The sequence below is a fragment of the Primulina eburnea genome, chromosome 3, assembly GCF_022965805.1.
Source record: "Primulina eburnea isolate SZY01 chromosome 3, ASM2296580v1, whole genome shotgun sequence".
In the NCBI taxonomy this organism is placed as follows: domain Eukaryota; kingdom Viridiplantae; phylum Streptophyta; class Magnoliopsida; order Lamiales; family Gesneriaceae; genus Primulina; species Primulina eburnea.
The window spans coordinates 32,182,019-32,206,989 of NC_133103.1; the positions used below are offsets into that span (position 1 = coordinate 32,182,019).

General features: G+C 39.3%; 1 protein-coding gene across 3 annotated transcripts; it reads left to right on the forward strand.

Moving 5' to 3' along the window:
- The first annotated feature begins 313 nt into the window (after positions 1-313).
- LOC140827525 (leghemoglobin reductase-like) lies at positions 314-21,734 on the forward strand. Of its 3 annotated transcripts, none has more exons than XR_012116986.1 (3): positions 314-675; positions 19,474-20,793; positions 21,607-21,734. XR_012116986.1 is itself a non-coding variant. In XM_073190209.1 (2 exons), the coding sequence occupies exons 1-2, from the start codon at positions 412-414 to the stop codon at positions 20,722-20,724; spliced, it is 1,515 nt and encodes a 504-aa protein (XP_073046310.1). In that variant the 5' UTR covers positions 314-411; the 3' UTR covers positions 20,725-20,944. The 3 variants fall into 3 exon arrangements, 1 of the variants encoding a protein (XP_073046310.1); XR_012116985.1 differs by lacking the exon at positions 21,607-21,734 and adding an exon at positions 20,902-20,944; XM_073190209.1 differs by lacking the exon at positions 21,607-21,734 and having other exon boundaries at positions 19,474-20,944.
- The last annotated feature ends 3,237 nt before the right edge of the window (positions 21,735-24,971 follow it).

The window sequence follows — 24,971 nt, forward strand, 5'->3', positions numbered from 1 at the left end:
TTTTACGTTTGAGGTTTGAGATTTTCATTTCTATTATTCTTATTTTTGTAGTAGAATCATATGAAATGTAAAAAATCAATATTTTAAAATTTAATTATTATAAGAATTCTATGTTCTACCCATTTATAAACACTAATAAAATTATTGTAACAATTTTTAAATGCTATACATGTATATATTATTTAATGACAGAGAGTAAATCTCTCGAAATATGATAGAATTGTCCCTGACAAAATTATTGTAGCTATTTTTAAATTCTATACACGTATATAATGAGTAAATATCCGGATGAGGATATAATTTTCCATTTATGTACCCTTCCCCTCAAAAAATTTCAAAGAGTAATATAGCTTGTAATTTCCATTCTGCTGTGTCGATCGATTCTCCTGTATAGACGAATATCGGTCAGAAATGGCGATGGCGAGTAGGCGAAAAGTCATCTCTCTTTTGGCATCATCGAGGCATTTGTCCTACGGAAGCAGATACTCGAGTATTGGGAGCTGCAGGGAGTTCTCTTCGGGATCCGAGGAGAACGACGTGGTCGTCATTGGCGGCGGCCCGGGGGGTTACGTTGCCGCCATCAAGGCCGCGCAGCTTGGCTTCAAGACCACCTGTATTGAAAAGCGAGGCGCTCTCGGAGGTACTTGCCTCAACGTTGGTTGCATCCCCTCCAAGGTATGTGCCTGTGTTCGTCTGATTTTCCAGATCTGTTGGATTTTTCGGGTTGCTTGCTGATTTTTTTTGGTCTGTCAAGTTGCTGTTTCGTGTCCCTGATTTTTTTGTTTCCCGGAGTGATGTGTTGATTGGTCTTGATTGAAGATTGGGCGTGCTGAGGTGTTTTGTGACTTTAGATTGTCGCATCTCTTTTCTGTGTTAGACGATAGGTTTACTACTGGGTAATCAGCTGCTGTTTACAAATTCTCCGCTATTAGCTCTTTTATTATGAAACACAGCATTGTGTGTCGCGTCTTTAATAGTTTAGTTAGTGATTCAGTTAAAGAAAGTATATTTAGGCGAGCAAGTACAAGTCTTAGTAGCATAACAAAAATGCCAGCTTCGTCATTAATATGTTTGCTGGTGGCAATTGTGAACTCTCAGGGAGAATCGATGACTGCATACAACAAGATCGATAACTAATACACTAGATCGATAACTAATACACCTGAGAATTATTAATTGGCTAGTTCGAATCCTACTGAGAGATCCACTAGAGATCAGAAATTGTTGAAGAAACAACAAGTTCCTTCTTTTGTCTCTTTAATAGTTTAGTTAGTGATTCAGTTAAAGAAAGTATATTGAGTGCAAAGTTTACTTTAATTCGTGATACCATAATCAACGTTTCTTTGATATCTTTGGTGCTAGATGAGAAGGTGATACGAAACCTCGTACGAATGAGAAGCAAACACGATTAACGAAATCGCACTCTCAACTCAATAACAAACAAGGATCGATTATGTTGTCTCGATCTTTTGAAACAAGTAACGATTTGTGATATTCACCTCTAAGCGATTAAAACTTAGCAACAAATATCAACGATAAAACAATTGAATTTCAAACGAACCTTCAAAGATCTTGTTTTGACAATCCGAGCGAAAAACAATCGACAAACGCCACAAAGATACAATATTTGATAAGTTTGATTTGGGTTGAAGATCAAAGCAAAAATGCCTTGAATATTGAGAAATCTCCAATAATTTGATATCAATCTGAATTCCTTCGTTTATGGTCTGATACATTGCATATATAATCAATAAAGCATGAAAAAGTAGTGTAAAAAGGCTTAATTAAGATAACTAGCAAATTTTGACACGGAAGTGGAGACCGCGGGTGCGCTGATGATTCGACTGCGGGTGCGCTGCAGCTTCGGCAACAGACCGCGGGTGCGCTGATGATTATACCGCTGGTGCGGTGCAGCTTCGGGAAATTTTCTTAAATTTGATTATCATGGACCGCGGGTGCGGTCCCTGTTTTTGTGTGGGAGCGCTGGACCTTCGGCAATTGCACTTGAATAATATTCCAAAGACCTCCAATATTATTCCCATGATTCCCAACCTCCTCTAATTTAGTCACCCACTTTGTAGATCCTCCTTGGTAGTTCATCATGAGTCCTTGAAGGGCTTCTTTAAACGTCTTGCTACGTCTTCTCATTATAGGTCCTTCGGGTAACTCCAACGACTCCCATGCTTTCTTTGGTGCTTGATCAACCACGTTTGCATCATTCTCCCCTTCTTGAAAAGGAATTGTCCTCAAATCTTGATCATCTCTTACATCAAACAACGAAAGATCACTAACATTAAAAGTAGAACTGACATTGTACTCACCTGGTAGGTCTAATTTGTAGGCATTGTCGTTGATCTTTTCAAGCACTTGAAATGGTCCATCACCCCTAGGTAAGAGCTTCGAACGTCGTTTTTCTGGAAATCTTTCCTTCCTTAAGTGCAACCATACCCAATCTCCCTTTTCAAAAACCATCTTTTTCCTCCCCTTGTTAGCTTGCGTCGTATATTGTAAATTCTTCTTCTCGATGTTATTCTTGACCTTCTCATGCAAACTTCTAACGGATTCAGCTTTCTTCTTGCCATCCATATTCAACCTTTCACTCACAGGCAAAGACATTAAATCCAAAGGAGTTAAATGATTAAAACCATAAACAATCTCAAATGGTGAATAATTCGTAGTAGAATGCACGCTACGGTTATAAGCAAACTCAACAAATGACAAACATTCTTCCCAATTTTTCAAGTTCTTTTTGAGTATAGCACACAAAAGTGTTCCTAGAGTTCTATTAACAACTTCAGTTTGTCCATCCGTTTGAGGATGACATGTAGTAGAAAACAACAGTTTAGTACCAAGCTTAGCCCACAAAGTTTTCCAAAAATAACTCAAAAATTTAACATCACGGTCAGATACAATAGTCTTAGGCATACCATGCAACCTAACGACTTCCTTAAAGAACAAATCTGCAATGTTGGATGCATAATCGGTTTATGACAAATAATAAAATGTGTCATTTTAGAGAATCTATCAACAACAACAAATATTGAATCCCTCCCCTTCTTAGTTCAAGGCAAACCTAAAACAAAATCCATAGAAATATCAATCCAAGGTTCACTAGGAACAGGAAGTGGTGTATACAATCTGATGTGAATCTTTGTACGAACGAATAGCAAACACGATTAAAATCAAATCGCGCTCTCAATTCAATAACGAACAAAGAATCGTTGTTGTCCCGATCTTTTGAATCAAGTGTGTGTGTTGTGATTTTCACCTCTAAACTATGAAAAGTCTAGCAACAAATAATCACGAGATAAACAATCGAAATTATAACGAACCTTCGAAGAACAAGTCGACGACAATCCGCACAAGCACGATCGACAAGCGCCACAAAGTTAAAAACTTTGATAAGTTTGATTTTGTTTGACAAAGCAAAAGCTTTAATTGTTTGAGCTCAAGAACATTGATAAAAATATCAATAATAATCTGAATCGTGTTCCAAAATTTTCGTCCCTATATGTTTTTGTTAACAAAAGATATCAAAAATCTAGACTCCAAAATAATTAAAACTCTAGAAAGAAAATTTTCTCGCTCAGCTGTCTCAGACACGGACCCCGTGTAGCCCTCCGTGCCCTGGTCCGTGTACACTCGGGAAATAAACCTCAGCTGGAAACAAGAGACACGGACCCCGTGCCCACCTCCGTGTACAGGTCCGTGTAGACACTGTCTTCGCAAATATCATAGGACACGGACCCCGTGTACTGGTCTGTGCTCGGGTCCGTGTAGGCACTGGAATTCTTTATCCTCGGCTGTAAAGGACACGGACCCCGTGTGCAGGTCCGTGTACACATCCGTGTAGTCTCGGCCGACTCCAACAATGCTTGAATCATATTCCGTTGGCCTCCAAACGTACTCCCATGCATCACGACCCCTTCATGCTTGCTCATGACTCCCTGTAGTGCCTCCTTGAACTTCTTTCATCGTCCCCTCGTGACTGGTCCGTCCGGCAACTGCAAAGGATCCCATGCTTTCCTTGGGGCTTGACCACCCGTGTTCGCATCATCCTCCCCTTCTTGAAAAGGATTTGTCCTCAAATCTTGCTCATCACCTACATCAAACAACGACAAGTCACTAACATTGAAAGTAGAACTGACGTTATACTCACCTGGTAGATCAAGTTTGTAGGCATTGTCATTGATCCTTTCAAGGACTTGAAATGGTCCATCGCCCTAGGTAATAGCTTTGAACGTCGCTTCTCAGGGAACCTTTCCTTCCTCAAGTGTAGCCACAACCAATCTCCCTTCTCAAATATCACCTTCTTCTTCCCTTTGTTGGCTTGCTTGGCATATTGCTCATTTCTCTTCTCAATGTTGGCCTTGACCTTTTCATGCAAGTTCCTAACAAATTCAGCTTTCTTTTTCCCATCCATGTTTAACCTTTCACTCACAGGTAAAGACATCAAATCCAACGGAGTTAAAAGATTAAAACCATAGAGAATTTCAAATGGCGAATAATTTGTAGTACGATGCACGCAACGATTATAAGCAAATTCAACAAAAGGCAAACAGTTATCCCAATTCTTTAAGTTCTTTTTAAGAATAGCACGCAAAAGTGTTCCTAAAGTCCTATTAACAACTTCAGTTTGCCCATCCGTTTGAGGATGACAAGTAGTAGAAAACAACAATTTTGTGCCAAGTTTAGCCCATAAAGTCTTCCAAAAGTAACTCAAAAACTTAACATCACGGTCAGACACAATAGTCCTAGGCATGCCATGCAACCTAACGACTTCTCTAAAGAACAAGTCCGCAATGTTAGAAGCATCATCGGTTTTGTGACAAGCAATAAAATGTGCCATCTTAGAAAATCTATCAACAACAACAAATTTTCCTATGTATGCACGCAAAACATGGTTCATTAACCTCATAAAGGTGCTAGGAGCGTTAGTTAAGCCAAATAGCATGACCATCCACTCATATAACCCATATTTGGTTTTAAATGCAGTTTTCCACTCATCACCTTCCCTCATCCTAATTTGGTGATTCCCACTCTTCAAGTCAATTTTACTAAAGACACATGCACCATGCAATTCATCTAACATATCATCTAGTCTAGGTATGAGATGCCTATACTTAATGGTTATGTTATTGATTGCCCTACAATCTACACACATACGCCATGAGCCATCTTTTGTAGGAACTAATAGAACAGGTACAGCACAAGGTGACATGGACTCACGCACAAACCCCCTATCTAACAACTCACTTACCTGCCGTTGAAGCTCCTTAGTCTCTTCCGGGTTGCTCCTATAGGCTGGACGATTTGGCAATGCACTCCCCGGTACGAAATCGATTTGGTGCTCCATTCCCCTCAATGGTGGTAAGCCTTGAGGTAACTCCTCCGGAAACACATCTTCAAATTCCTGCAAAAGTGACACAACAATGCTCGGAAGAGACCCGGCTATATCACTTGTGTTAGGGAGAATCTCCTTGTAAAGAATTAACACAAGTGGTTCTTGTGTGTGCATCAATTGTTTCAACTCACCTTTTTGGGCCATATATGTTTTCTTTTTGGCCTCTTTCCTCTTATTTTCTTTCCTCTCATTTTTCTTTTGTATGGCTATCTCATTCTTTTGATCACTCTTTTTTTCAGCCATTTCTTTTTTATTTTCCAAGGCCACCTCACCTTTTTGTTCACTCTTTCTTTCGGCCTCATCTCTCTTTTTTTTTCAAATGGTCCTCCAACACTTGCTTTGGAGACAAAAGAAGTAATACAATGGTTTCTTTCTTCAAGACAAATGAGTACTTATTCTTGAACCCGTCATGTGACACACGCCTATCATATTGCCAAGGTCTACCCAACAAAATATGACATGCATGCATGGGTACCACATCACACAAAACCTCATCCACATACTTCCCAATAGAAAAAGGCACTAGCACTTGTTTTGTTACCTTCACTTCCGCACAATCATTCAACCATTGAAGCATATATGGTCGAGGGTGTTTTAGTGTAGGCAAACCCAATTTATCCACCATTCCAACACTAGCCACATTAGTACAACTCCCCCCATCTATGATTAAGTTGCAAACCCTTTGATTCACAAAACACCTAGTATGGAACAAGTTCTCTCTTAGGTTAGTCTCCTCCTCCTTGACTTGGGCACTCATGATACGCCTAGTCACTAGTGCTTCACCTACAACCGCCTCATACCCCTCATCAGGATCCTCTAACGCAGGCATCTCATCATCGTCACTCTCACTTTGAGACTCATATTCACCATAGTCATTTAAAATCATCACCCTTTTATTAGGACATTTACTTTTTTTCTAACCCTTGACACCTAAAACATTTAACATCTCTAGATCGATTAGAAGGAGTTTCAGATTTACCTTGCACTCCTTGCTTAGGCGCCTCTTGTTTGGTATCAAATTTGGGCTTAGTCACCACCTTATTCTTCTCACGCTTCACCGCATTTGATCTCCAAGAAGATGATGAACCCTCAGTTTGATTGGTGCGGCCAACTCCACGCCTTTTGAGTTGTTGCTCCACTTTTATGGTCATTTGCACCATCTCGTCTAGATCCAAGTAGTGCCGAAGCTCCACTTTATCTTGAATTTCCCTGTTCAAACCACAAAGAAAACGTGCCATGGTCGCCTCACTATCCTCCTCAATGTTTGCCCTAATCATGACTACTTCCATCTCCTTATAGTAGTCCTCAACACTCTTCACCCCTTGCCTTAAAGTTTGTAACCTCTTAAACATCTCCCTATAGTAGTGATTGGGCACAAACCTTTTTCTCATCACTCTCTTCATCTCATCCCAAGATTCAATGGGTCTCTCATTATACATCCTTCTAGTGGTCACTAATTGATCCCACCAAATAAGAGCATAGTCTAAGAATTTCACCATCGCCAACCTCACTTTCTTCTGTTCGGAGCAGTGGTGACATTCAAATACGAACACTACCCTCTTTTCCCATTCTAAGTATGCCTCCGGATCAGATTTCCCATGGAACGAAGAAATTTTCATCTTAATACTACCAATATTACCATCCTCCCTATTCCCCTCATATCTACCCCGTAAGGCTTCTCTTCTTCCTCTACCAAATCCTCTACCTCTCTCATTCCTACCCCAATTTTCATTTTGACTCTCCCCGTCTCCACCCAAATCATACTCCTCATCCTCTCTACTCAAATCCTTAGGTTTAGACTTACTCTCACTAACACCAACCTCAAGCTTATCCAACCTTTCATGTAACGACTCCATTTGGGTCGTCATCATCCTACTAAAATACCCAAACAACGCCTCCATTTGAACCTTAGACAACCCCGGGTTCGAACTATCTCCTACCTCCCTCTCCATCTAATTTCAAATTTGTACCTGCAAGAAAATGTTAGTAGTAACAAAATAATCCTCACCCAAATGCTCACGGTCACTCCAAAAAAAATTCACTCGTCTTTTCTCTCAATTTTTTTTTTGCTCACAACAAATACTCACTAGCCACTCCAAAGAAATAACACTCACACTCAAATGTTTCCACTCGAATTTGATGCTTCTCTCGAAGGTGTGCTCAAGCTTTGTATTTGAGTATATCAAACAATCAACTTCCAAATCGTGAACAAATGCGACCGACTCACTTAGACTGTGTAGACAAGAAATTCGAATATATGAAATATATATATATATATATATATATATATATATATATATATATTATTTTTTTTTGACTGTGAGAGGCAATTGAATATGACTCTCTAAAGAAAATGTTAGTAGTAACAAAATATATATATATATATATATATATATTATTTTTTTTTGACTGTGAGAGGCAATTGAATATGACTCTCTAAAGAAAATAAAACAAGATATCAAAAAGAAATAATGGTGAATTTTCGGAATTTTTGAACTCTTTTTTTTTTTGGCTGAGTACTACTCGAAAATCCAAAAAAAAAAAGACACCAACAAATTTCGAGAATCACAGATTCACGAAAAATACGAAGAACGATAGAACAAACAGATCTGAAAGCGGAATTAAAGGATAATTAGATCTGTTAATAGAATGAATGATAAACTTACTTGAATTCAATTAACCTAAGCTCTGATACCAAATGATGTGAATCTTTGTACGAACGAATAACAAACACGATTAAAATCAAATCGCGCCCTCAATTCAATAACGAACAAAGAATCGTTGTTGTCCCGATCTTTTGAATCAAGTGTATGTGTTGTGATTTTCACCTCTAAACTATGAAAAGTCTAGCAACAAATAATCACGAGATAAACAATCGAAATTATAACGAACCTTCGAAGAACAGGTCGATGACAATCCGCACAAGCACGATCGACAAACGCAACAAAGTTAAAAAGTTTGATAAGTTTGATTTTGTTTGACAAAGCAAAAGCTTTAATTATTTGAGAGAAAACTCAAGAACAATGATAAAAATATCAATAATAATCTGAATTGTGTTCCAAAATTTTCGTCCCCATATGTTTTTGTTAACAAAAGATATCAAAAATCTAGACTCCAAAATAATTAAAACTCTAGAAAGGAAATTTTCTCGCTCAGCCGTCTCAGACACGGACCCCGTGTAGCCCTCCGTGCCTTGGTCCATGTACACTCGGGAAATAAACTCAGCTGGAAACAAGAGACACGGACCCCGTGCCCACCTCCGTGTACAGGTCCATGTAGACACTGTCTTCGCAAATATCATAGGACACGGACCCCGTGTACTGGTCCGTGCTTGTTGGATCTGGTTTTCTACACGCCCAAACGCAGCGGAAGTTTAAAATTTTCAGATCTTGACATTCAAGATGTATATGTTTGGACGTTCGTATGATTTTATCATGAACATTCATAGGGCGTTAGAGTTTTATACCTTTGGTGAATTAATCACTGGACACCAACCGATCCGGTATAACAGATCTGGCTCTTGATAAATCCCTACGAACTTTCTTCAAGAGACTCCTTTCGTTACGTCTAATCAGGTCCACGACTGAATTGTTTGATCCTTTTCCAAATTGCACTAGAAAAGTAGAAGAGATTTTGCGTTGAGATCGAAAATTCGACAAAGACTCAAATCTCTCTCTCTTGAAAAATGGCCACCAAATATTTGGAGGATTTTTAGTGCCATTCACGTGAATCAAGTTTTGGAATGGAATTGGAGGCTAGCTTTTTTTTTTTATTTATATATTAAAAACAAAAAGCTTTTAACCTAAATTCCATAATTATGGATTTCGGTTCCTTAATTAAATCCAATGGGCTTTGTTAATTAAATGGACTAGTCAAACTAGTTTAATTAATTATATTAAAGTCCATTAAGAACTTTAATCATTTAATATGTTGGGCTTGTACTCCTACAAGCCCATTAAACATATCTCCCATCATATTTAATTTAATATTTAATAAACTCAACTCTTCAGTTTAATAAATTAAATCCATTATAAATTCAACATTGGAATTTATTATTATAAATTATAAATTCAACTCCTTGAATTTTTATCACCTCCAAAATTTAATAAACCCAATATTTGAGTTTAATAAATTAAATTCTCAAATTTTATAAATTCAACTCCTTGAATCTATTCTCTCCAAATTTCATAAATTTGGTTTCATGCACTATTATTTCATCAGATCATATAGGATATCCACACCCGTAGGTGAGCGGTTAATCTCCGACTACAATGCACTGGCTCCTATATGTGTCGCAACTGTACCCAACCTCGCCACCTGATGACTCTCCTGGAGCCGGTAAACGAGTCAAAGCACAGCCCTAGCATTTAGAGCCTCAGTGTTGTCCCGGGTCGTAAGGACTAATGGTGTACAATCATAACCACGGACTTATCCTCTCGATGAATGATAACCACTTGGAAAGTCCGAGGGAGGGTTGTTCGGTATAATCATCATATGACTACCCATCTGCATGTTTGGACATCTCCATGCCCTTACCAAGAAACGCAGTACACAACATCACAGATGCTAGTCTCGAGCTCAAGCGAACTTTTTCCATGTTTTAGGCGGCTGAATCGACTAGGAACGAATTTAGAATATGCAGTGTTTACAAATGAGTTTCAACATCGAATTACGATTCATTTGTATTAAAGCATAATCAAAGACTTTATCTATGCTGATTGCATGTGTATACAGATAAAGTATAACAACACCATAAAAGGTTAAATTATATTAAAATAAAGATTGTTTATTTCACTTGAGTCAATAAATTCCCTAGCCAACCGTTGGCTTGCAGGGCATCTACTCTAACAATCTCCCACTTGCCCTAGAGCCAACTACCCTTAATCCCATTGCTTCGCGATGCTTTTCAAACAATGGTCCTGGCAAGGGCTTTGTAAGTGGATCAACAACATTATTTGAGAGGGGACTCTTTCAACTGATATGTCTCCTTTTCCCACTATCTCCCGTATGATGTGGAACTTCCTCAGTACATGTTTGGATCGCTGATGAGACCTTGGTTCCTTTGCTTGCGCAATGACACCAGTGTTGTCACAGTACGACGGGACTGGATCAACTCTATTAGGAATAACGCCCAACTCTTGGACAAAATTCCTCATCCAAACTACCTCTTTGGTTGCATCAGATGCAACAATGTATTCAGCTTCAGCGGTGGAATCCACAATGGTGTCTTGCTTGGAACCTTTCCAAAAGACAGCCGCACCATATAGCATGAATACAAAGCCAGAGATCGATTTCGAATCATCTACGTCACATTGGAAGCTAGAATCAGTGTAGTCTTCCAATTTTAATTCTCCACCCCCTTAGACCATGAACAAGTTCTTAGTTCTTCTCAAGTACTTAAGAATATCTTTCACGGCCTTCCAATGCATTGGACCAGAGTTCGCCTGATATCTGCTGGTAACACTCAAAGCGTAAGCAACATCAGGACGTGTCGATATCATACCATACATGATACTACCAATAGCTGACGCATATGGAATACGTGTCATCATCTCTATCTCTTCATCAATTTTGGTACACATAGCTTTAGATAGAGTAATTCCATGACATATTGGTAAGTATCTTCTCTTGGACTCTTCCATAGAGAATCGTTTTATAATGGTATCGATATAGGTGGCTTGGGTGAGTCCGAGCATCCTCTTTGATCTATCTCTATAGATTTGTATTCCCAACACGTAGGATGTTTCACCCATGTCTTTCATGGAGAATTTACTGGCCAACCATACTTTAGTTGATTGCAGTAATCCTACATCATTCCCAATGAGCAGGATATCATCAACATAAAGTACTAGGAATGTCACTGCACTCCCACTAACTTTTTTGTACACACACGGTTCCTCAGGATTCTTAGCAAAACCAAACTCTTTGATAGTGCTATCAAATCTGAGGTTCCAACTCCTTGATGCCTGCTTGAGACCATATATTGATCTTTGAAGTTTGCATACCTTATGCTCACTTCCTACTGATGTGCATCCCTCAGGTTGAGACATATCAATTCCCTCTTTGATGTCTCCATTGAGGAATGCAGTCTTTACATTCATTTGCCATATCTCATAGTCGTACCATGTTGCTATGGCTAGTAGTATTCTAATGGACTTTAACATAGCAACTGGTGAAAAAGTTTCCTCATAGTCAACTCCTTGCCTTTGAGTATAACTTTTTGTAACCGGTCTTGCTTTGAAGGTCACTACCTTCCCATCCGCCCCAAGCTTTCTTTTGTAGATCCATTTGCATCCTATGGGAACGATTCCCTCAGGTGGATCCACTAATGTCAAGACTTGGTTTGAATACATAGAGTCCATTTCTGACTGCATGGCTTCAAGCCATTTGGTTGAATCAGTATCAGATATTGTTTCTTTAAAGTTCATTGGATCATATCCAATACAAGACTCATCATGGTCTTGTTCATGAAGAAGCATATATCTAGCAGGTGGTCTAATAACAATATCAGACCTTCTAGGAGCTTGTACTTAAACTACTGGTTGTTGGAGATTAGATTCAACTACTATAGTTGAGGGAATATCTTGAATTTCTTCAAGTTCTATCATCTTGCCTTTTTCTATCTAATAGAAATTCCTTTTCCAAAAAGTGGCATTTCTTGAAACAAACACTTTTGCTTCATTGGGACGATAGAAATAATACCCAACAGAATTCTTTGGATATCCTACAAAGTAGCACAAAGTGGAACTATTATCCAATTTGTTTCCCACTGTCTGCTTCATATAAGCAAGACATCTCCATATTCTCTCGTAAGAATATTTGGGAGTTTTTCCCATCCATATCTCATATGGTGTTTTATCCACTACTTTAGTATAAATATTATTCAACAACATTGCCGCAGCTTCAAGCGCAAATCCCCAAAACGATGTAGGCAATTCAGTGAATCTCATCATTGATCGAACCATGTCCTACAAGGTTCGCTTACAATATTCAGAAACACCATTCAACTGTGGTGTTGTTAGTGGAGTCCACTGTGAGAGAATCACATTCTCTTTTAGATAACCCAAAAATTCAGCACTTAAGTATTCTCCACCTCTAACCCTGAGCCTCAAACAGGTCGGTGGAGCCAGAAAATTCCTTTGGACCTGGCCTCCGGAACGATCGTAAACGTCGAGCTGTGGCCTCAAAGCTTGCTGAAACTGCTGCTCAAAGAAACGTGCCATGCCCTTTAGAGCACGTGTAACAACATCCCCATTAGGAGGTGGGGGTGCATTCCCTTGACGATCTTTATTAGTCTCAACTTGCCTATCGGTACTAGGTGCGCGTTTAGGAGGCATTATATCTGAACGTTTTCCAAATTCTAAACGTAATCACCATGCATTTAAATCTAAGTTTCTAGTCATGCAGCATATACTAATTCCTTTTCGAGCAACTTTAAACGTATATAACATTAACCTCAAAAAGCTTTTAAATATTTAACGTAAACATATAAACCATGTAAAAATGCAGGTATCATCATAAAAATCATGTAAAGCAATAAACTTACAGACTTGAGTCTTGACGACTGAGCTTTCCAGAACTGATTTCCGGAACTGCCGATGGCACAACATTTTGCAGGAACATTACTCTGATACCAACTGAAACATCCATTGCTCGTTTTTCTTAAAAAGTAATAGAAATTTTTTTTTCTTTCTATCATTCGGCCGAAACACTAAACATTTAAAATATGAATACTTCTGTCGCACCATACAACTCCTTAAAAAACTTCAAAATAATGGAGACAATTTCATCCTCATCGCTCGTAATCGATCCATCAACCCTTTCCAATCTGTTAATAGTAGCCTTACTCCTCCGGTGGTTTCACAGTGAGTGAAAAAACTTTGAATTCTGATCCCCCTCTTTAATCCATTTGATCTTGCTTTTTTGATAATTGATTTGATTCTTTCGACATATCAAGTCTTCCAACAACCATTTAGTTTCTTTTCTTTCATTCAATACTTCTTCAGATCCCAATCCCTCACTTTCTAACTCATCCAATAAGCTGATTTTTCGTCTTAACTCCGCTACTTTCATTTCCACCATCCCATAAACCTCCTCATTCCATCTTTTTATTTCAACCCTCATTGCCTTGAGTTTCATAATAAATCCATATCCCTCCCATCCTCGAGTCTCCGCATTGTTCCACCACGATGTTGCTAAACTTTTAAAACTTTTGTCCCTTGACCACACGTTCTCGAATCTAAAAGGTGTCGGACCCCACTTACTTTTTTCCAAGTCCAAAACCACTGGGAAATGATCTGATGTGATTCTTGGCAAGATTGTTTGTCTATAAAATGGATAAGTTTCAGTCCAGCCTCTCGTGAACAAGAATCTGTCCAATCTGCAACAAATATGTGTATCCCTTAAATTCGACCTCGTGAACCTCCCATTCAGTAACGGTGGATCACACAACTCCAACTCTTGCATCAAAATATCAAAACAGAGCATGCTCGAAGTCTGTGATCGACTATTCATTTTCTCACTTGATGTTCTAACCACATTGAAATCTCCCCACAAACACCATCTCTCTCCACATAAAACCCTTAACACGGCCAATTCATCCCAGAAATTGTTTCTCAAACATGGTTTACATGGCCCATATACAGCCGTAAACCACCAATCAATGTACTCGTCCTTTTAAATATGGACTGAAACCAAAAATTCCCCTATCAAATTATCCTTAACTGAAATGAACTTTGGATTCCACATGATTAAAATACCCCCTGACCGACCAACTGCAGGTAAAGTAACCCACTCCACAAACCTTGATTTCCATATACTTGCAATAAATTTCCTATCCACCACCTCTCTTTTAATTTCCTGCAACACAATTAAATCTGGTTTTTCTTTAGCAAAGACGGCACGTCTCAATCCCCTACGTCTAGCTGAACCCCCACCCCTAATATTCCATGAATAAACTTTCATCGCTTCACATCGTCAGCCCTCGTACTCTATCTGAAACTACACTCTTGTCTTTCCACCAACCTTCCCTTCTTCCTGTAAATCAAAATAATCCACTTTTCTACACCCATCTTCAATAGACACTCATTCTCAGCCGCCCACACATTATCCATCATTTCGAGAGCCTCACATCTCCCTCCTGTTTCCTTTCCAAAATGCTGCCCTAAGGAATTGTTCCCCGACATACCCTACTCTTCAACTAATGGTGATTTTCCCATCCCTCTTTTATTCTCTACCCCTCCCATCACCCCCACATTTGAGATTGACACAGGAATATAATAGAAAGAATTTTGTTCAAAAGGAATAGAATTGGGTACAGTGTAAACCTTCCTCGGAGATAATTCAAAAAAGTCCCCTAAATCTTCGAGTTCCATTGATTGCGGAGTCGACTCATCTGAAGTTTCAGAAATATGACTGTCCCATTTCCCCTCATCTCCCTCCATTGTTTGTATCCCATCCTCCATGAGTATAAGATTTGGAATTCCTTGCTGACTGGAGTGAATTGTCTGTTTTTTTGACTTCAGGAGTTTCCTGTGATAAACAAACTCAAATTTCTTTCTTTTGGTCTACTCTCCTCCTCTGTGTGGTTGATAGTCCCTTTCAAAAATTCATCCTCTCCTTTCGGCCTTAATTTCTTAAGAATCTTGATTTGCCACTGTCGATGCCCTGGTTCAGAAACGCAACCTCTTCCATCTGATTTTTGTACTTTGCCCTCAATCACCTGTTCTTTGGAATTACCTGTGATGTCCGAACTCAATTTTCGACCTTTATTCTTAAGCTCGCATCCTTCTTCATTTGTTATTTGCTGTTGTTTTTGTTTTTCTGAATCCATGTTTCCATTGTCACTTTTAGGTACTACGTAGCAACCGTTCCCATTGAATCTTGTCGCTGTACCCCATCCCGCCAATACTCTAGCACCGTTAACCACCACTTGTGCATAAGATCTTTTTTCATAAGTTTCATACGCTGCTCTGTTTACGGAATCCACTATAATGCAATTGAGTTGAGATCTTCATATTGCTGTTGATGAACCCGCCTTCAAGTCCCACCACTTTGATAGCTTCCTCGGCCATTCACAATTTTCTGCATAGAAATTACAACTTCTCTTCCTCTGAATCTATTAAACTTAGGACATGATTGAGGTTTGTTGATGTATTCCCATAATTTCATCAATATCCAATCTAAACTTTCCAAATCCACTTCCAGCTCATAGCTTGCATTTCTAGTTCTCTCCATCACACACACAGAAAACCCCCTCCTACCACTGCTTATAAGAAACAATTTTTGCTCTATTTTAACCTCGCAAGCTCTCCTGAAATTATTTCGATTCATCCCTCTGTTCATGACTAATGGCTTGGATATGGTTACTGTAATGGTTATCAGATAGGTTTGTAGGTTTTAGGCACTGGATTTTTATGACAATTGGACGCACAGCTGAAGTATTATGAGATGGCGGTAGGAGTTGAAAAAGGTCGGTTATAATCGGTGATGCAACCAGGTAGTCGGAGAAGATAAAATGCAGAGATGGCTTCCAGCAAAGATAACGAGCATAGAGCGACGCATTTCCAGAAAGGCAGGCGAGAAAAGGTGTGAAGTTGGAAGATGCTAACGGCCGGCGCCGGTAGCTGAGGGAAGGGGCGATCGACAAAAGTCAGGAATAGAAGATGGTGATTGAACAGAGGAAGAAGCCGATATCTTGAGGTTTAAACGAGGAGAGCATTTTCAAATTTCTCTCTCTAGGGCTTTTTTACTGTCATCAATTGTTGCTTCACTCTGAAAATTGTGTGCACCTTCAGTCCAGCAAGATCATCTATCAAGACCTCCATTATTATCAAGCTCACCTGCATCAATTTCACCTAGTGAGTCTATTGACTCAACAAACCTTAACCATGATAGCAAGTAATACATATACATTCACAAGCAATAGTAAAAATACTTTTAATAAAATAGCTTTTCATTAACATAAACTTTAACGTTTTCTTTTTAAAATATCATATCATATTTTCTTTCTTCATATACGTATATGTTTCCCTTTTTATTGAATTAAGATCCTCAATTGTGACTTTCGTATTAGCTGTAGGTCGATGGATCTATATACGTATTACTACGGTACTGGGCTGCGGGGACATCAACGACACTCTCACCCGTCAACTGAGCCTTGCCCTTACACATCGACATATTAGTCACAATCAATTCACCTCCTTCAACTTTTCATATTTCCATCACTTAAAAAAATTCATTTACATTTAAATCATTATTCTTTTAAACCAAGCATGCAATATGTCTTTTAGAAATTAACGTTTCATCATAAATCTCCATAAACATTTAAAATAAAAGTTTTAACATTTATTATAACATTCAAGGCACTGCCAGAACGTCTAACATTTTTCAGGTGTAAAATGACTGTTTTGCCCCTGAAACACTAACTTTCCCAATTTATCCTTAGACCTTAAAACGACCACCCAAATCATTCCACTTAACATAGCACCTTAAAAATATGCCCCTAAATATTTATTAGGCGTAAATTTAAGCTTCTCGACTAATTTCCCAATTCGTTTTTAAACTTAGACGTGAATCCCGGTTTTGACTTGTATGGACTCGAAACTTAACCAAACCTTACCAAACTAGAACCAAAGATTATTAACACCTAACCGTACCACATGCAACCCAATTCAAGCCCATCAAACCCTTGCATCAGCCTAGGACACCTACTGAACTTTTGTTCCTTTCTTTTCGAAAACCCTAGTTTACGTACCATGAGTTACTTCAAGCCCCAGCCCTAACTGTGAGGCCCGGGGCCGAAGAGGGCGGGGGGTAATCGCCGGTGCCATGAGGTGGCACGGACAATGAGTGGCTCCTGGCAGGCTTCTAGGTGGAGGGAACATGAATGAACCGTTCTTACACCGGAAGGAGAGGGATTCCGAGACTGTTCAATGTAATGGACTGTACAGTTGAAGAGGGCTAAAAAGATTTGATTGGTACTAATCATATCACGAAGGTGCATCTTCTTTTCGGTAGCTCATCACATAAGAACTCTAAAGTTAATCGTGCTTGACTTGGGGCAATTTTGGGATGAGTGACCTCTTGGGAAGTTTCCCAGGGTGCGTGTGAGTGAGGACATAAGCACGCTGGAAAGACCCGTCTTGATACAATGAGTACAGTCATCGAATCTGGGGCGTTACAAGTGGTATAAGAGCCGACCTCTCCGAGTACGGTGTGGTTCGGGGACGAACCAAGCGGAAGCTGGTGGGCATGTGAGGCCTGGGGCCGAAGAGGGCGGGGGGTGATCGCCGGTGCCATGAGGTGGCACGGACAATGAGTGGCTCCTGGCAGGCTTCTAGGTGGAGGGAACATGAATGAACCGTTATTACACCGGAAGGAGAGGGATTCCGAGACTGTTCAATGTAGTGGACTGTACAGTTGAAGAGGGCTTAAAAGATTTTGATTGATACTACTCATATCACGAAGGTGCATTTTCTTTTCGGTAGCTTATCACATAAGAACTCTAAAGTTAAGCGTGCTTGACTTGGGGCAATTTTGGGATGGATGACCTCCTGGGAAGTTTCCCAGGGTGCGTGTGAGGACATAAGCACGCGGGAAAGACCCGTCTTGATACAATGAGTACAGTCATCGAATCTGGGGCGTTACACTAACCATCCTGCCCAGCCCCTAACCATCGACCCTAGGAGACTACTCAAGCCCTTGACAACCAACTGGACCAGGCCTAGCACCCCAACCGTGCCTAGCCCTTCAAGCCGTGCCGTAGGAGCCATGCGCGACATCCAGCTTGCGCACCAGCCCTTAGCCTTCGCACCAACCACCGTGCAGCCCCTCTACGACCCTATTGGACCCCTATGGACCCTACTTGACCGAGCCTAAAGGACCTAGAAGCCCAGCCCCTCAAACCCGATCACTCATACCATGTGCGGCTTTCTACTCCCACGTGATCACACCAGTTTTCGAGCCAAGCCTCGTGCGACCACCCTAGGACCATCCTATCATCCCGTTAGGTCTCTTGGTCGTGCCCTAACAGCAGCTAAGGCCGGGCCCTTGTAGAAACACAAGCTGTGCCCTAGCTTGCCCTTAAACCCTAGGTTTTCGTTCAACCTTTCCCTAGCTCTTGTCCAGCCCTTAGCCTTGTCATTGTGACCCTTAAACCTACTGGAAATCGTCCCTTATGACGCCCCTTCCATGGCAGCCCCTTTGTGCAATGTTAACATAAGGTTTGGATCACAAAAACTTGAGTTTTGGGCATAACATGGCACACAAACGAAAATAACCTAAAGGGTAAAAACCTTTTCATGCAAACATGCATCAAACATATAATATGGTGTTATAGATGAGAAAAAAGAGATTAAGGCTTGCTTTTGTGTTGGTTGCGCATGAAAAACGAGTTGAGATGCGAAGAACGTCGACGGAGGGAGGACCTTGCTGATTTCCTCCAAACTTGCGTGAATATCCTCTCAAAACCGTAAGTGTGTTCCTAGCTCTTTGAGAGGTGAGGTGTGTGGTTTAGTATTTGTAGGATACGGTTTTAGGGCCTTATTTTTGATATAAAGTAGTATGGCAAGGTTTAGGCCCAATAAAATGGGTATAATAGCCCATTAAGTAATATTTAAAATATTTTGTTAAGTAAAGCTCGTGAAAATATTAGCCGAGTTATCAAAAAGTCCTTATTTTTAACGAAAATCGATTACCGGTTAAAATATAACTCGGCGTATAAAAACACTTCAAAACACCTCATTTTCAAAAATTCTATTTAAAATGCACCACACATTAAACAACTAAAAATAATTATTTAATAAAAACATTTTCTCTTATATGGTCCCTGATCTTCGTTCCTCGATCGCGTCTCGAATAACCTTTAATACACAGCTTTATGCATTTTAACAGAAAACCCTATTTTAAACATGTAGCCATGCGCATCATAATTTATTCATATCATTAGAACCATTTATTCATTTTCCATTTTCTCTAGATTTGCATGCAGTTAGATTACGTTATCGTATTTTTGGACCTTACATGATGTTTTGAGTTAAACTCTCTATGTTCCAATGTATCTTGTGCAGGCGTTGCTACATTCTTCTCACATGTATCATGAAGCCAAGCATTCGTTTGCTAATCACGGTGTAAAGATTTCTTCTGTTGAGGTTGATGTACCAGCCATGATGGCCCAGAAAGATAAAGCAGTTAGTAATTTAACCAAAGGAATTGAGGGTCTATTCAAGAAGAACAAAGTTAACTATGTTAAGGGATATGGAAAGTTTCTTTCTCCTTCCGAAGTTTCTGTTGATACTCTAGATGGTGGCAACACAGTTGTGAAAGGGAAGAATATTATAGTGGCAACTGGTTCTGATGTCAAAAGTTTACCTGGGATAACCATTGATGAGGAGAGAATTGTATCATCTACTGGGGCCTTGGCGTTGAAAGAAATTCCCAAGAGGCTCGTAGTTATAGGGGCAGGCTATATTGGGCTTGAAATGGGCTCTGTCTGGGGTCGCCTGGGGTCAGAGGTCAATGTTGTTGAATTTGCACCAGACATCGTACCAACCATGGATGGTGAAGTCCGAAAACAATTTCAACGTGCTCTTGAGAAACAAAAGATGAAGTTCATGCTTAAAACTAAGGTGCTGTCTGTTGATGCCAGTGGTAATACTTTGAAGTTGACCCTTGAACCCTCAGCTGGAGGTGATCAGACCATTCTTGAAACTGACGTTGTTCTCGTTTCTGCTGGCAGAGTTCCATTTACTGCTGGACTTGGATTGGAAAAATTAGGGATTGAAACTGATAAGGCTGGGCGGATCTTAGTGAATGAGCGGTTTGCCACTAATGTACCAGGTGTGTATGCCATTGGTGACGTTATTCCCGGCCCTATGTTGGCTCACAAAGCGGAAGAGGATGGGGTTGCATGTGTGGAATGTATTGCCGGTAAGGAGGCTCATGTTGACTACGATTTGGTCCCGGGAGTTGTTTACACTCACCCTGAGGTGGCATACGTGGGGAAAACTGAGGAGCAGGTGAAAACACTTGGAATTGATTATCGTGTTGGAAAGTTCCCTTTCTTGGCAAATAGTAGGGCAAAAACAATTGATGATGCTGAGGGAGTGGTCAAGATACTTGCTGAGAAGGAGACTGATAAAATTTTAGGTGTCCACATCATGGCTCCAAATGCAGGGGAAATAATTCACGAGGCTGTTTTGGCTTTGCATTATGGAGCATCTAGTGAAGACATTGCTCGAACTTGTCATGCTCATCCAACTATGAGTGAGGCAGTGAAGGAGGCTGCTATGGCTACTTACGACAAGCCCATTCACATATAGGAAGCTTTGCATCTTGTTATGTCAACAGCTCATGTTTATTTTTGAGAGTTGCAACCGGACATAAAACAGGTTTTCTTTTTCATTTCTGCCCTTAATTTAAATTTGATTAAGTGGTTGAAATAGATTTCTTAATCTTCTTCTTTTGATCATAATACTGCACTGAAATGTTTCTTCCAGGTCATCATGTGGCTTGAGAGTAATAATATCATAAGCTTGTTTACTCCGAGCTTCTATGGTTATGAAGATACTTTGTTTTTATCTGTGGATGAATTTACTTTTGAAAAGAAATACACCGAGAGTCACATTCCAGCATAGCATTTTAAATTTCTGTTTTTTGTGTTGAAAATTACTTGGCTACATGCTCAAGTATCAGCCCTTTGTTCAGACAGCTTTCATGTTAGCTTCGTGAGGGGAACAAATGATAAACGAGTCGGTCAAGGATAGAATGATATTCGTAGGATTAATCTAACGTTTCCATTTATTTAGGGGATAGCAATCAAAATGTTTGCCTGAACTCGGTAACAGTTAGGATGATAGATTCGATTTGACGGGGATTTCTTGGGGGTTCTTTAGGATTAATCAAAATGTTTACACTATTCTGAGAGTCTCTATAGACATGGCCAGATCCAATGCTCAATCGACTAAAAAGTTTATACGCAACTCGGTTAGAGGAACACAAGATGTGAAGTTAAAAGAATTATACAAATCATGTTTAATTATGATTGCTCTATTTATTATCTTGAAATAGCCGATCGTTATTTAAAATCTGGTGATTTTGCAACCCTAAGCACATATATTGCAGCTGCACTCAATTAGCCAATTTCTTGTAGTAAGAGCTTCTCAAGGCCCATTTTAACAGTTGTACCATTGACTCTTAAACAGGCACATGCTAAGCTGGAATGCCTTTGTAGTGGTGTTACGGTCATTTCAAACTCATCTTTCTGGGTAAACTATTGTATTTGGAATTGTAAATAAATTTTCCTATTCGCATAATACCGTGCAAAACAAATAACACAATTTTCCACATAAATCGCGTTTAGTAAATTTTTTATATAAAAATACAGTAATATAAAGACAAAAATATTTTATATTTTCTTAATTCTTCCCAAAACCCATATTCTAAATTAGAATCAAAACATTCCAATCCCAAGTCCTATATCTACTTCTGTCTCTTATAATTGGATATCTAATCCAATATAATATTACTCTTATATACTGTTGTTAGGACTATATTTCAATTAGGCTCAAATGTGAACATGGCCAAAACTTAATCAAGCTACGAAGAAGAATAAAAGAAGCATATAAAATAAAAAAACTAATTCAAAATTGGTTTTAATATATCAAATGATGTGGAGATCATGGCAAAGAAACATGGGTGGTTCATGAGTCCTGGAGAGAGTCGAAAAAACCGCACATTATAGAGAAGAAAATGGGGGCATCGGCCAACACAAAAAACACACACAATCTCTCGTACAATTCTACCAAACTCTCTACAAAATTCTCATAGGCTTAGTCAAGTGTTTTCATAGTTTTTCATTCTATATTTCAGTAGTTGAAGTCGTTTTCTTTCATATTTCAACAACATTTTTTATGTTGATATTTTGTACATAACCACTGTTTATTGAAAAAATAAATGATGTTAGGATTTCATGAAACGACTCGTGCTACTAAAATACTACTATATATATATTTTTTTTTGTAAATTATTTTCGAAAATTACATTTAAGCGCATGCATGCAATAACAGCGGTAAATCACACATTTTAAAATAAAAGTATTCAACTATTGGTAAAAATACTGTAGTTAAAAAGAATATCTCAACATCAAACCCTAGACTGTTATTTAAAATAATTCAAATATAAAACATGCAAAGTCCTGTCAAACCATTAACATATAAAAGCTAAAGTGTATAAAAATATCCATGTTTACTTCTAACTAATAAACATAATGTGCGGAAAAAATATGGTCCTCGGGTTAGCGTGCGTACATCCAGCCTCGTCTACTTAGCATTTGGCGCCACCAGTCTACGTATCAATATGCTCACCTGCATCATTCACACCTAGTGAGTCTAAAACTCAATACGCCTGAAACGTAATAGCAAGTATATATACATAACATGCAACCGTGAAAAATACTGTGATTAAAATACATTTTATGATCTCAAAAGTGTAAGCATAAACATGACATGACAAAGCATAAACATGACATTATCGCATAATATCAACATATACGTGTTAAATTTTCTTTATTTGAAAACGTGTTCATTAGTTGTGACTTTCATATGAACTCCAGTCGATGGATCCATCTACGTATAACCGTGGTACACGTAGATGGATCTAGCCCCATGCATCAACCTATGCCCTAGTCCTGATCACCCCTCAACCAAACTCGATCACACCCGACTCTAGCACCTTGACGCCGTAGCCCTTGACGTGTACAACACTTTAGCACCTAGCCCTAGCAGCCCCTTGCAAAAGAACCATGAAAACGTGAGTTACATAAAAATTTTAGGTATATTTCATGTCAAAATTGTTTAAAACGTACACAACATGATACGACTAAGATTATTTTATGCAAAAACCCACAAACCAACATATATTGATGTGAATGATGAGAAAAACGAGATATAGGCGTGCTTTTGCGTTATTACGCTCGAAACCTTTGAGATATACGCGTAGAACTTGCACCAGAGAGACGAGGAAGAAGTTCTTTGCAAAAAGCTTGAGAAAACCTAAGGGGGAGAGCTGCTGAAATTCGAAGGAGGCTGTTGGAGGATGATGAAGGGGGCGGCCGAAATAGTAAGGAGTAGGTTTAGGGTTTTGAAGGTAGGTTTTAATAAAATAATTAGTGTATAACGGACCCTTAATTAAAATAATGAAATCTAGTAGATTTTTGGGCCCATTATGCATTAAATAATCGCATTAAGCCCTAAAACTCTTCCGAAAAATATTTCGTTTAGGTACATTTTTGAAAATATTGCCAAAAGCCTCAAAATGTCCTCCAGCACGCTAAAATTTGTGTACCGGCTTAAATTATGATTCCATGTGTGAAAATACCCTACCAAGGCTCATTTTCAAGAATCACCCTTATTTGCAACATATATTAAATAATTAAAATAATTATTTAATAAAAATATTTTTCCTTAACTGTCCCCGGAATCCGTTTCTCGTTTGAGCGCGAAATACTACTAAAAGTCCTAATACATGAAATCTTAATAAACCATGAAATGAAATTCATATCCATGCAATAATCACACATTTAATGCTTTAAACTAATTAAACATATATTTTAGCAAAACTCTAGAATGCATGCAGTCAGGTTACGTAGCTCAAATTCCTCGACCTTTCAATTCCTCCCACCTTATATAGAATTTGATCATCGAAATTTACAACGTACCAAATAACTCCGGGTAGCGACTCCTCATCTTGGTCTTAGTCTCCCATGTAGCCTCCTCCTCAGAATGATTCAGTCACTTGACCTTGACCATCTGGATCACCTCTTTTCGGAGTCTCCACTCCTGACTGTCCAATATCTGAGTAACCTCCGCTGCATTGAGACGTGGAACACATTATGAACTCCCGCCAGATTTTACGGTAATGAAACTCTGTAAGCTAGTGTCCCAACTCTCTCGAGGATCTCGAATGGTCCTATGGATCTAGGACTTAGTTTACCCTTATTTCCGAATCTCATCACACCCTTCATCGGTGTGACCTTCACGAACACATGATCGCCCACTGAAATATCTAGATCCCTGCGCCGCTGATCTGCATAGCTCTTCCGTCGGCTCTGAGCGATCTTCATCATGTCCCGAATCTTGACCACTAACTCTGTAGTCTGTCTGACAATATCTGACTACCCCAACTCTGATTTTTCCCCTACCTCATCCAAATAAACTGGTGACCTACACTTCCTCCAAGAAAATGCCTCATATGGAGCCACACCAATAGATGCCACATAACTGTTGCTGTACGTGAATTACATGATAGGTAACTTCGGCTCCCAGCTGTCCTGAAAGTCGATCATACAAGCTCTGAGTATGTCCTCCAAGATCTGAATCACCCTCTCAGGCTGACCGTCGGTCTGCGGGTGAAAAGCTGTACTGAATAACAACTTGGTACCAATGCCTGAGGCATACTCTTCCAGAATGCAGACGTGAATCTTGGGTCCCTGTCTGACACGATGGACACTGGAATCCCATGCAGTCTGACTATCTCTATGATATATAGCTCTGCGTATTGAATCATGATG

Bases quoted from the DNA above. Each gene is read 5' to 3' on its own strand.
- LOC140827525 (XM_073190209.1), top strand. From the start codon at position 412: ATGGCGATGGCGAGTAGGCGAAAAGTCATCTCTCTTTTGGCATCATCG. The intron at 676-19,473 runs GTATGTGCCTGT...TATCTTGTGCAG, and splicing joins TTGGTTGCATCCCCTCCAAG to GCGTTGCTACATTCTTCTCA.